Source organism: Myxine glutinosa, chromosome 13 (genome assembly GCF_964187855.1).
Source record: "Myxine glutinosa chromosome 13, kmMyxGlut1.1, whole genome shotgun sequence".
In the NCBI taxonomy this organism is placed as follows: Eukaryota; Metazoa; Chordata; class Myxini; order Myxiniformes; family Myxinidae; genus Myxine; species Myxine glutinosa.
The window spans coordinates 32107359-32119513 of NC_136273.1; the positions used below are offsets into that span (position 1 = coordinate 32107359).

A 12155-nucleotide genomic window follows, 5' to 3' on the forward strand; every position below is an offset into this window, starting at 1 on the left:
AAAATCGGGGTCTACGGGGGGTGGGGGGGGGGGTCAAAGTGGATCCAGGTTTGACCCCCAAAAATAGGAATTTGCTTTTCCTCTGAAACTACACACACGATTTCGATGAAATTTGACCAAAACCTTCATCACCCGTGATGTACCAAAGTTAGTTCACGACATTTAAAAAAAATTGAGGTCTAGGGGGGGGGGCGTCGCCCCCCAAGTATGTATTTGCTCTCTCCTCTGTAGTGGGGTGTTGGTGTGGAGGGTGTGTGGGGGTGGAGGGTGGGGTGGTGAGGGAGGGGAACTCCTTCCTGATGGGGGCATCTTGCTCATCTACTGAATCTGCCGTACATCTGAATACTACCGTATTCATTTGACTACCTGAAATTAGTCGAGCATGAGAAACAAAAGTGAGAAACATTTACAAAAGTCCAGACGTCTCAAATGTAAATGAAGTACAGCCATCCGACAACAAATTGGAGCTCGTTTTGATTTCGTTCCAATGTGGAACATCTTCATACGTTCGAGGCTTCGAATATAAATGTCTCAAACTTTTTTCTTTTTCCATCTGACCAATTGATTCCTCGAATATTTCTGGCAATTTCTTTCTCAAGCATGACGTCCTGCTCGGCCCAAACAAGTTTATGCCCTGGGGTACATTTGTGTACACGCCAATATCCTATTCCTGGAGGTCCAGCCAGCGCTCCAATGGTCCAGGTGAGTTAATTAAATTCTCCAGGGTTTGGACTCCATTTGATTGTACTAAATACATTTTTCCTGAGCGTTTCACGGTTTTGCATGAGCAAGACCTTGCCCTCAGCAACCGGCCACACCAGACCCACCCCAAAGAGTCGAAACATCTGCACTTCAGATTTTGTAGATCCTGTATGTGATACTCTATAGGATTGTACAGCCATAATGAACGGTACAAACTCCTCGGTGCTGGAACCAGAGTGGCCTCCTGTGCACGTGTGGTTGATGCAAGTTCTACCTGTGCTGTACATATTAATCTTCACAATCGGAGTCCTGGCCAATTCCATGGTCATATTCATCGCCGCCCTGAAGATCAAGGAAAGCCGTTCGACCACGTTCATGTACATCCTCAACTTGTCTCTGGCCGACATGCTGGTGATCGTACCTCTCCCCATGTGGGCGATGTACGTGCGCGACCGTTACATCTGGCGACTTCATCCCTCGGGATGCTACGCCGGTTCGTTCGTCATGTGCTCGAGCGTCTTCATCAGCGTCCTCACGGTCACCTGGATCAGTCTGGACCGCTGCATGGCCGTGATGATTCCGTTCCGAACGGTTCACCTGCGCACGACTCGCGTCGCGGTCTTTGTCATCTCGGTCATATGGGTCGTGGCCCTGCTTCTCGGGGTCATCACCAATATCGGTGTAGGTACGTCGAACCACGACAACCTGATGCTTTGTGGCTACACGGTGTCCAAGAGGTTCTTTCTGGTGTGGAACATGGGCAACGAACCGCTGAACGGGCTGCTCTTCAACATGGTGGGGTTCATTGTCCCATTTGTGGTGGTGTTCACGTGCTACACCCTTATGTTCTACACGATATCCCAGCTCCACGGATCTGAGCAGAATAAGTTTCGCACGGATAAAGTTCTCCGCATCCTGCTTTGTTTAATCGGCATTTTCTTCACCATCTGGTCGCCCTACACGCTCTTCAATCTGTACAGCAACAACGTGCCCACGCAAACCTACAGTGACCTGGTCAACTTCAACACCATCGGCGAGTTGCTCATGGCTTTGGGAATGTTGAACAGCTGCGTTAACCCCGTGCTTTATTGCCTCTGGACCATGATACCTTGGGACGAGGTGCGCCGGTGCTTTGGCCAGCGCGTTGCTCCTCAAAAATCCAAAGGCACCGAGTAATGGCCGTTTGGTGGTTGTGCTGCGTCGGTCACTTCCTACAACATCACTTTGGAAAAAAATTGCCGTATTCATTTTTATTTTTTCTTGCTACGCTGTCTTCTTACCTCCGCCACCAAAGGTGCATCGAGGTTATGTTTTCACCCCTGTCTGTTTGTTACTTGCCGGAAAAAATTCCGGCAAGTATGTTGGTTGGTTTGTCTGTCTGTCTATCTGTTTGTGAGCAGTACTACGTCTACATCGTTGCACATAACATCACCATACTTTACACACATATTTGCTTTGCCCTGGAATAGACTGTGCCCAATTTTTAACTTTCTAGGCCCAAGGTCAAGCTCAAGGTCACCCAAAACGTGAAATCAGGGGGGTCGAGTTTTCATTACTCCCACCAGGGAGTAATGCATTCGATCGTGTCCGTCCGGCGTCCATGTGTGTGTTCGTGTGTTCGTGAACAAGATATCTGGAAAAGTTCTGAACGGATTTGGATGAAAGTTGGTGGGATGATTGCCCTTGGGATAAGGAAGAATTGATTAGTTTTTGGTGAAGCTCAGGATATTATTCCGGATCCAGGAATGATTTTTGGGAATTTCTTTTTCTGTTTTACTGCATTAAAGCTTTTATTCTTATTCTTAAATGATGTTTTTCTCCTCTAATTACGAGATATATCAAAATAAATTATCTGACAGTTAGGGCCTACTTTCTTTTTCATTTATTGTTTTGGGGAGAGGGGATGTTAAACAAAACGTATTATTCCAACTTGACCCACGGCGGAGTGTGCGCTCTACTGAGTGCCGTTCTAGTTTAAAATATATTTCAAACCACTATAACTCTAAAAGTCCAAGAGATATGCATACACTTACTGTTACTGACATATAGGAAGTCACATACGACATTTCATTTGGCACCATGACCTTTGACCTTGAGTGACCTTGAAAGGTCAAACTCAAGGTCAATAAAAAAAGTACATTCCGGCAAGTCCTCGGTCTCTGACCGATTTCTAGTCTGTCTGTCCGTTTGTGAACAAAATATCTCAAAAGGTTGTGGACGGATTCGGACGAAACTTGATGGACCGGGTTGGTGTCTGACAAGGATGATTCGATTCGATTTTGGTAAAGATCTGAATATGGATTCGGAAATGAGAGTTATTTAATTTTTAAGCGATTCTTCATCATTGGGCGATAGAGCCAAAAACGATACATAGCACGATATCTCAAAAAGTTGTGGACGGGTTTGGATGAGACTTGGCGGACCGGTTTGTTGTCTGACAAGGACGATTCGATTCGATTTTGGTAAAGATCTGAATATGGATTCGGAAATGAGAGTTATTTAATTTCAAGTGATTCTTCACCATTGGGAGAAGGGGCCAAAAACGATACATAGCAGGGTAACTCAAAAAGTTGTAGACGGATTTGGACGAAACTTGTAGGACAGGTTGTGTGTGTGACACGGAAGAATCGATTCAATTTTAGTGAAGATCTGGATCCGGATCCAACCAGAAGAATTTTTAAGTGATTCTTCACCATTGAGTGATATGGCCAACCAGGTGGAGGTAAGAGTCTGGCCAACGTGGATAGTTGATATGGCCAACTCTCTACTGAGTGCCGTTCTCGTTTTAAACTAGCAAAAGTACCCATCATAAGTGACAGCAAAATTAAGCAAAAATATCCATCCTTAGTCATGGGAGAAGTTGAAGTTAATCAATCAATTTAAATTATTTTATGGATTTAAAAAGGTTAATTGTGTTGCACTCAAAATATCCGGCCTTTTCAATTGAGACAAATTGGTCATTTTGTTTGCCAAAAATTGCTATATTGGTCAATTTAGCATCAATCTGCAGCCTCAAAACGGCCACACATCCCATGTTACCTCCCACACAAAGTTGTATCTGTACCGTGAGTATGGAGTATGTAACTTTAAAGATGTGGCCGTGCATAAGAAACAGACCCACAGAGAGAGAGGCAATATATATATATATATATATACAGTATACATGCCAAGCTAATTCAGCCAATCAGCTTCGTGATCTAATCAGATTAATCAGATTGAAATAATGTCAGGAGGAATAGATATCTTTAATATGAATGCTAAAAGTTCAACGGTTTTTGAAATATCGCGTGGAGAAGTCAAGTTGCTGAGATGGTTGCCATGGCAACATAATTCAGCCAATTACAGCCGTGACCTAATTAGGTTGAGTTTATTTCTTGAGGAATAGATATCTGCGATGTGAAAGGTAAATGTTTAATGTTTTTAAAATTATTATCGTGCACACAAAAGTATATGAACAGATGATCTGTCGGTACGTCTGACGGAGCTCATGTTAATGTTCCCATCTCTGATGTTGTCGGAGGAGCGGGGACAACTAGGTCTACTCTGCTAATTTAGTAAGAAACAAGCAAGAGCATATCCGTTCTCATGGGGCCGTTTTACCCGCTTTGTAGCGAGCTTCATCAGGCCAATAGACCCATTGAATTTATTTTAAAAATAATTAGTAATATGAAATGGACCGACGCACCATGTTCTCTGTATAGAGCATGGTGCATCATAATAATATTCATCATAAATATAACATACTTTTTTGGTGTCAAGGAATATTGTGAGTATCTCTTTCGTATAATCTTTGAAACATCCCTGTATACCAAAAAAAGGTAAAATCGGGCAGGGGAGAATTAAGATGTGTCTAGATGTGTGAAGAAACCATCTGCAACCTCTAGAGTTTAAAGAAATGGTTCAAATCTGCTCCTAATAGAAACTAGAGCGAAGTCGGTGGCGCGCCATTGCAAATCCACACGCTTCCCACCTAAAGCAAAGTTGAAAGATGGCATAAAGTTCCACCAGGATTGACCCAATATGAAATTTTGAGTCAAAATTATTTTCCCGTTTTGACCCCTGTGACCCATTGTCCCCACCCCAGGGGCATGAAAGTTGCATATTCCATGCATCACCAATGTTGATTGCAGATACAAAGTTTCATTAAAAATGTTTAAAATTGTGCCTGTAATTGTATTTTTTGGCATTTCACGTTTTGACCCCACCCCAGGGTTCGGGGCCAAAAATGCAAGTGCTCTTCCACCTTCATGCCATGCGGTGATCATAACTACCAAGTTTGGTGAATTTCTGCTAAACCGTTTAGGAGGATATAGCATGGCAGACGGACAGACAGTCAGTCAGTCAGACAGACAAAGAGACAGATGGAGCCGATTACAATATTCCCCCATTTTTAGGTGGTGAAGCCGCTTCAATATATTTGCTTTGTCCTTCCTTCCATCCATCCCTCAAAAAAATTAAGAAGAGGAACCTGTCTCACCCACTGTGTTTAATTCTAAATGGTTCTAAGGTGTAATTCTAGAGGGTTTGGAAGGGTAATTATAAAGGGTTCTAAAGGTTAATTCTAACGGGTAATTCTAAAGGATAGTTCTAAAGGATAGTTCTAAAGGGTAATTCTAAAAGGTTCTAAGCGGTTCTTAAGGGTAATTCTAAAGGGGTCTGAAGAGCAATTCTGATGGGTAATTCTAATGGGTTCTAAAGGGTGATTCTAAAAGATTCTGAAGGGTAATTCTAAAGGGGTTTGAAGAGTAATTCTGATGGGTAATTCTAATGGGTTCTAAAGGGTAATTCTAAAGGATTCTGAAGGGTAATTCTAAAGGGTTCTGAAAAGTAATTCTATAGGGTTCTAAAGGGTAATTCTAAAAGGTTTCGTTAGCTTTTGGCTTTGCCTATTTCATATAAAAAATGCCAAGCTGAACCGCTTCCTTCGGACACGGATGCCATTTTTTTCCCAAAAAGAATGGGGATAATTATGCAGGTTGGCCTAATTGCTAAGGTTCTCCCTCCTGCGACTTCACGTCACCATTCAGTAGCTATACACAAGCAAAAGTGGTAGTGACAGATAGTCTGTAGTATTTTTTTTTTTTTGTATACTGAATCGAGGCTCATGAAAGAGATAACATTTATTTCACAAACAAATCAACCGGACAAACAAAATATATAAAAAGAGGGAGCGGAAGACAAGATGGGGAGAGAAGGCGAAGCACACAAACACAACATTTGGGAGCAGGGAGATGTGTGGGAGGGAGAGGGCTTGGGGGGAGGAGGCGTGGCAAGGGGGGGGGGGGGGTGGGGGGTGGGAGAAGTATAAAACACAAGGACACCAAGGACTTCCAGGACAGAAGTTGGTATTTCAAAAAAGTGCATTTGGGGTGAAATTAGCGGGGGTAGAAAAGATCATTGCCATTGCCAAAGTATTGCCATTTCCCAAAAAAATCTGTATCTAATAATGCATCATCTCAATAAAATGTGTCTTTATGCAAGATCGAGGCTCATAGAAGAGGGAGGTGATAGGGGGGTTAAAAAGGCGAGTAATGGAGTTGGGCAGTCGGTCTACATTTAGATACAACAAGGCCATGAACAAACAAGAAAGGAGAGAGATGAGGGAAGAAAATAGTTTCCTGCAAATGGGTTGGTCTAGGTAAGGTTAATGGGGTAGAAAAAAATTGTGGGTACGGATGGGGTTGACGTGGTTGACGATACTTTCGGGAGGTAGAGGGTAATGGAAGAGCGAGAGATAAAAAGGCAAGGAACTAGCATGGTCGCTGAAAAATAAATGGAAATGAAAACAAAATGGAAAATGAATGGTAGAAAATGGCAAGGTAGGTATGCATGTTTGATGTTTAATGCAGGATTAGACTAGAACGGCACTCAGTAGAGAGCATACCTCCGCCAGGTGAACAGTTTACGTTTTGTATCCCAGAGTAGACTAGAAAATCACAATACAGAATGACATTTAATCCAAATCATCCGTCCAGTAGTTTTTGAGATATCCTGCTATATATCGTTTTTGGCCCTATCTCCCAATGGTGAAGAATCACTTAAAAATTCTACTAGCCGGATCCGGATCTTCACAAAAATTGAACCCATTCTTCCTTGTCACACACCCAACCGGTCCACCAAGTTTCGCCCAAATCTGTTCACAACGTTTTGAGATATCCTGCTATATGTTGGTTTTAGCCTTATCCTCCAATGGTGAAGAATCACTTAAAAAAAAAAAAAATCTCATATCCGAATCCATATCCAGATCTTCACCAAAATCGAATCGAATCGTCCTTGTCAGACACCCAACCAGTACACCGAGTTTCGTCCAAATCCGTCCTCAAGAAATGTCATCTTGATGGGATGAAGTTTTGTACTTGTCAAATTATGACGTCATAATGGAGGCACCTATGACATCATCACTAACATATTTTATTCACCATGGAGAGTTCTTACAATGAGCCATGTCTCAATTTTTTATATTCAGTGCTTTCGGAGATATAGAGGTGCAAAGCTTTTCGATTTTTCCTAGATGGCGGCCGAACCACGTGACATATGACGTCAATTATCATATAAATTTTCTACAGGTGGAGTTGCACCTATGGTGAAAATTTCCTGTCAATCGGACCAACGGTTGCCAAGAAAATGAATTTTTAACAACTCGGGTTAGGGTTGACCCTAACCCTAAGTCCCCAACCCCAACCCGAGAAAATTATCTGCAGACAAACAAACAAACAAGAAGATGTCATGCGGAGCACGATACTTGCAGAATCCGCCCCCCGACCCCCAAGAAAAAAAATTCCATTCATACAGCAAATTGTCCATTTCATCAAGATTAAAATTGACAATCTTGATCAAAGCTCGGGTCAACAGGAAGAAAAGTGACGATTTTTCAGATGAAAAATGATGATTTTGTAAGGTTGACCTTGAGTTGACCTTTGACCTTTTGACCTCAAAAATAGTTAGTTTCCCTATTTAGTCACTCGATGTGCAAATGCTTTTCAAGTCAATCGGATGAAAATTGAGTTTTAGAAATTTGGCAAAGTTGGTGACCTTTGATCTATGTTGACCTTTTGACCCCAAAAACAATAGGCATCTCAATTGGGACGACCTATACAACTTGGTGAAGTTTCGTGACGATCGGTTTAGAATTGTGACCTGTAGGCCGGTGACAGACAAACAAACAGACAAACAGACTCAAATTCAATACCCTCTCCTCTGGCGAGGGTAATAAAGTAGGGAGCATATGAAAATGCAAAGCCCGTGCGCATCCGCTTTGTATTCAGACCACAGAGTACTATAAATAAACAAGAGTGCGCAGTTCCTATACCGCTAACGTCACGATTGTGTGTGTACATGAGGGCACGTCCGCCATTACCAAAAAGGGCAAAAATGGCTCGGACACAAGACAAAACCAGACTAAACAAGACTAAACCTCGTACATAATCATCCTTCAAGAAGTGCTCACTGCAGACTCTGTGGTTGACAGTTGGTGTGAAGCTACTTCGACTAATGTTGGTCTTCCACTTCTGCAATAGGATTGGATCTTCAAGGGGGAATCTGAAAATAAAACGACAAATTATATTTACCATAAGCATAAGGAATACAAAGAGTGCGTGTCTTCACCGTCACTTTTCGGCAGCAAACAATAAAATTGTGAATATTAAAAAAAAATTAGTAAAAAAATAAATAGTGAGGCCTAACACATAATTATATATATATATATATATATATATATATATATATATATATATATATATATATATATATATATATATATATATATATATATTTTTTTTTTTTGTATACTGAATCGAGGCTCGTGAAAGAGCTAACATTTATTTCACAAACAAATCAACCAGACAAATAAAATATACAAAAAGAGGGAGCGGCAGACAAGATGGGGAGAGAAGGGGAAGCACACAACCACAACATTTGAGAGCAGGGAGAAGTGTGGCAGGGAGAGGGCTTGGGGGGAGGAGGCGTGGGAAGGGGGGGGGGGGGGAGGTATAAAACATAAGGGGACCGAAATTAGCGGGGGTAGAAAAGATCAAGGTTTTGGATGGGGGAGGATAAGAGATGGTGGTGAATAGCTGTTTTAAAGACCTGGAGGGTGGAGTGGGATTGAAGAGAGTGAGGGAGTTTGTTCCAGAGGCGGGAGAAAAGAGGAATGAAGGAGTGAAGGTGAGCAGAAAGTCTTGATTTTGGCAGTTTAACCATAAGAGGGTTACAGGCAGATCTTGTGCGACCTGTAGGAATATTTGGGGGACAGAGCCCAGAGAGAGCTGGGGGGGCAAGGCCAGAGAGGAGTCGGTAGAAGACGGAAAGACCACCAACCTGCCTGCGGTGAGTGAGTGAAAGGCCCTTGGAGTTAGCTTCATTCAAAGGCCCTTGGAGATTCCAATGATTCTGAACGCTTTGGTTTCAACAGCGTGAAGACGAGCTAGGTGTGAGGCAGGAGCACCAGACCAGAGGGGAGAGCAGTATTCCATTGAGCTGCGGATGAAAGCCTTGTATGTGGTGAGGAGCTCAGGTGTGCCAAGGAAGGACTTCGCACGACGGAGGATGCCCAGTCGGCGACTGGCTTTGGAGGCCAGATTTGAAATGTGGTTTTCCCAGGAAAGATCATGGCGAATAGTGAGACCCAAAAGCTTGAGTGACAGAACTTCTTGGAGAGGATTATTCAGAAAGTAGATGGGAGGGTTGTCCAGTCGGTCTTTTCGGAGAGACATCGTAAGAGTGTGAGATTTGTCAGGATTGAAAGACATGTTCCATTTGTTTGCCCAGTCTGTGATTTTGTCCAGGTCTTCAGAGAGTGAGGAGGCTGCAGACTGCCGATCTGAGGGATGAGGAATGGAGCGACAGAGAGTAGAGTCATCAGCAAAGAGATACAGAGGATTTTCAAGAGAGTCAGAGGCTTTTCAAGAGAGTCAGATTTATAACATCATTTTAGACATAGACTATTTGTAAATACAATATCTGATCTAGGCCTAAGGCTTAATCTTCTTCAATTAAACTTCACTTCATGCCTAGTAGGCCTAGGCCTATAGAGTTTTAGTAGTCTAGTCACAATTGAAGGCATCAAAATTCAGACATTTTGCTTAATAAGCTGTCGGTAGTGTAGTCTCGGTTCCAAGGCATACGTATCAATCTTGGCCCTAAAAACATATGATATGTCATGGTAGTAGTACTATCACTACTTATTAGTACTGGTATCATCAGGCCTAGCTAGGGGCTAGGCCCTATCGCAGTTTATTTTTTCCCACTAGATTTTCATGCTGTTGAAAAACTTCACCTAAACCTCACAATTATGCCTACACGATCCACTCGCTCTCCTTCCACTGTAGGCCTTGCTTCCGTGGTACATTTGGCACAAATGTGAGAGTCTAAGGGCTTAATCATGTAATAATAGCCTTATATTTGGTCTAGGGCTAGGCCTATAATATTTTGTAATCTCTACCAATCTACCTCCAGGCATGCTGTGATAGATAAATTAGATTTCTTGCATGCATGGACTAAAGTTGGGGATGAAGGAGCTGGGGCTCCCACGTCGATCGGAAGAATGGACGCGACAAAAAGCTGGAATTCATCCGAGTTGCTTTAATCAAACCAAACACTCAGGCACTCTGAAAAGCCCGTTTATCGGGCAGCAATACATATACATATTATCCCGGAGCGTTTGCCCAGGAAAGGCGAAAGGGGGCGTGGCCCAGCGTCCTGGCTGCGGCCTGGCAAGTTGAGGGCGAGCCTGCCCGGGCGTCCTGGACGAGCCCGGCATGGTGATCGCTCCGCGTCCTTGATAGGTGCAAGGCGATTGTGAAAACCCAGCGGTAGCCGCTACACACGTCCCCCCAGAATCGACTTGCACCGGCAGGGTCAATTTGAGGGGGGTCCTGATGACCCGGCCGAAGCGACCCCTGGCGGGTCGTGGGAGGGGGTCCGGTGTGGTGGTGGGCGGTCGAGTGGGGGGCACCGTGGACGGGGGGCGGCCTCGCCGTGGCGGAAGGGCCACCCGTGGTGGGTGGTCGACGTCCACGTGCGCCGGCTTGAGGCGGTCCACCGCAATCCGGTCCGACCTGCCGCCGATGTCGATGACGAACGACTTGTCGTCCCGTCGCAGCACCCGGAAGGGCCCGTCGTACGGCGGCCGGAGTGGCCCCCGATGTGCGTCGTGACGCACAAAAACATACTCCGCTGTGCGAAGTGCTGGGGGGACGTAGGACTGGGGGTCACCGTGGTGGGATGTTGGCACGGGGGCAAACCGTCGGGCGGCCTCCTGGAGGTCCGAGCGCTGGTGAGCTGCGGACCAGGGACTGGTAGCGTCGGGCACGAATTCGCCCGGGACGCGTAGCGCCTGGCCATAGACAAGCTCGGCGGTGGATGCCTGGAGGTCCTCCTTGGGGGCCGTGCGGAGGCCCAAAAGGACCCACGGCAGCCGGTCGGCCCAACCGCCGTCTTGAAGGCCGGCCATGAGCGCGGCCTTCATGGAGCGGTGGAATCGCTCGCACAACCCGTTTGCTTGGGGGTGGTAGGCCGTAGTACGGTGGAGCTTGACCCCCAGGTTGCGGGCGACCGCGCCCCACAGCTCGGAGGTGAACTGTGGTCCGCGGTCTGACGAGATGTCCGCCGGTGCGCCGAAGCGGGCGACCCAGGTGGCGATGAAAGCCTGCGCCACGTCAGCGGTGGTGGTGGAGACGAGGGGAAAGGCCTCCGGCCACCTGGTGGTCCTGTCCACCATGGTGAGCAGGTGTGTGAACCGCCGTGACGGGGGGAGGGGGCCCACCAGATCCACGTTGACGTGGTCGAAACGTCGTTCGGGCACGGTGAAAGGTGCCAGCGGGGCCTGGGTGTGTCGGTGGACCTTGGCCCGTTGGCAGGCCGTGCAGGTGCTGGTCCAATCGCGGACGTCCCGACGAAGGCCGTGCCAGACGAATCGCGCCGACACCAGCTTCTGGGAAGCTTTCCGGCCCGGGTGGGAAAGGCCGTGGAGGGAGGCGAAGATGCGGCGTTGCCAGGTGACGGGCACGATGGGGCGAGGCTGGCCTTGGGAGACGTCGCAGAGCAGGACAGTGTCCGCGAAGGGGATGTCGGCCAGGCGGAGGCCCGTGTCCGCCGCCCGGAGGGCTTGCACCGTGGTGTCGGTGGTTTGGTCCGCCGCCATAAGAGCAAAGTCCACGCCCAGGTGGACCGCGTTCGCGCTGGCCCGGGAAAGACAGTCGGCCACGGCGTTGTTTTTGCCGGCGACGTACCGGATGTCCGTGGTAAACTCCGACACGGCGGAGAGGTGGCGCTGTTGGCGGGCCGACCACGGCTCCGTGACCTTGGCCATGGCGTAAACCAACGGCTTGTGGTCGACGAACGCCGTGAAAGGTCGGCCCTCCAGGAGGTGGCGGAAATGGCGGACGGCCAGGTGTAGACCGAGGAGCTCCCGGTCAAACGTGCTGTATTTGAGCTCGTTCGGCCGGAGCTGCCGG

General features: G+C 46.4%; 1 protein-coding gene across 1 annotated transcript; it reads left to right on the plus strand.

Annotated features, from left to right (window-relative positions):
* The first annotated feature begins 903 nt into the window (after window positions 1–903).
* On the plus strand, window positions 904–1878 carry LOC137438330 (type-1 angiotensin II receptor A-like). The gene has a single exon (XM_068133449.2). It carries the CDS (start codon window positions 904–906, stop codon window positions 1876–1878), a length of 975 nt encoding a protein of 324 aa, XP_067989550.2.
* The last annotated feature ends 10277 nt before the right edge of the window (window positions 1879–12155 follow it).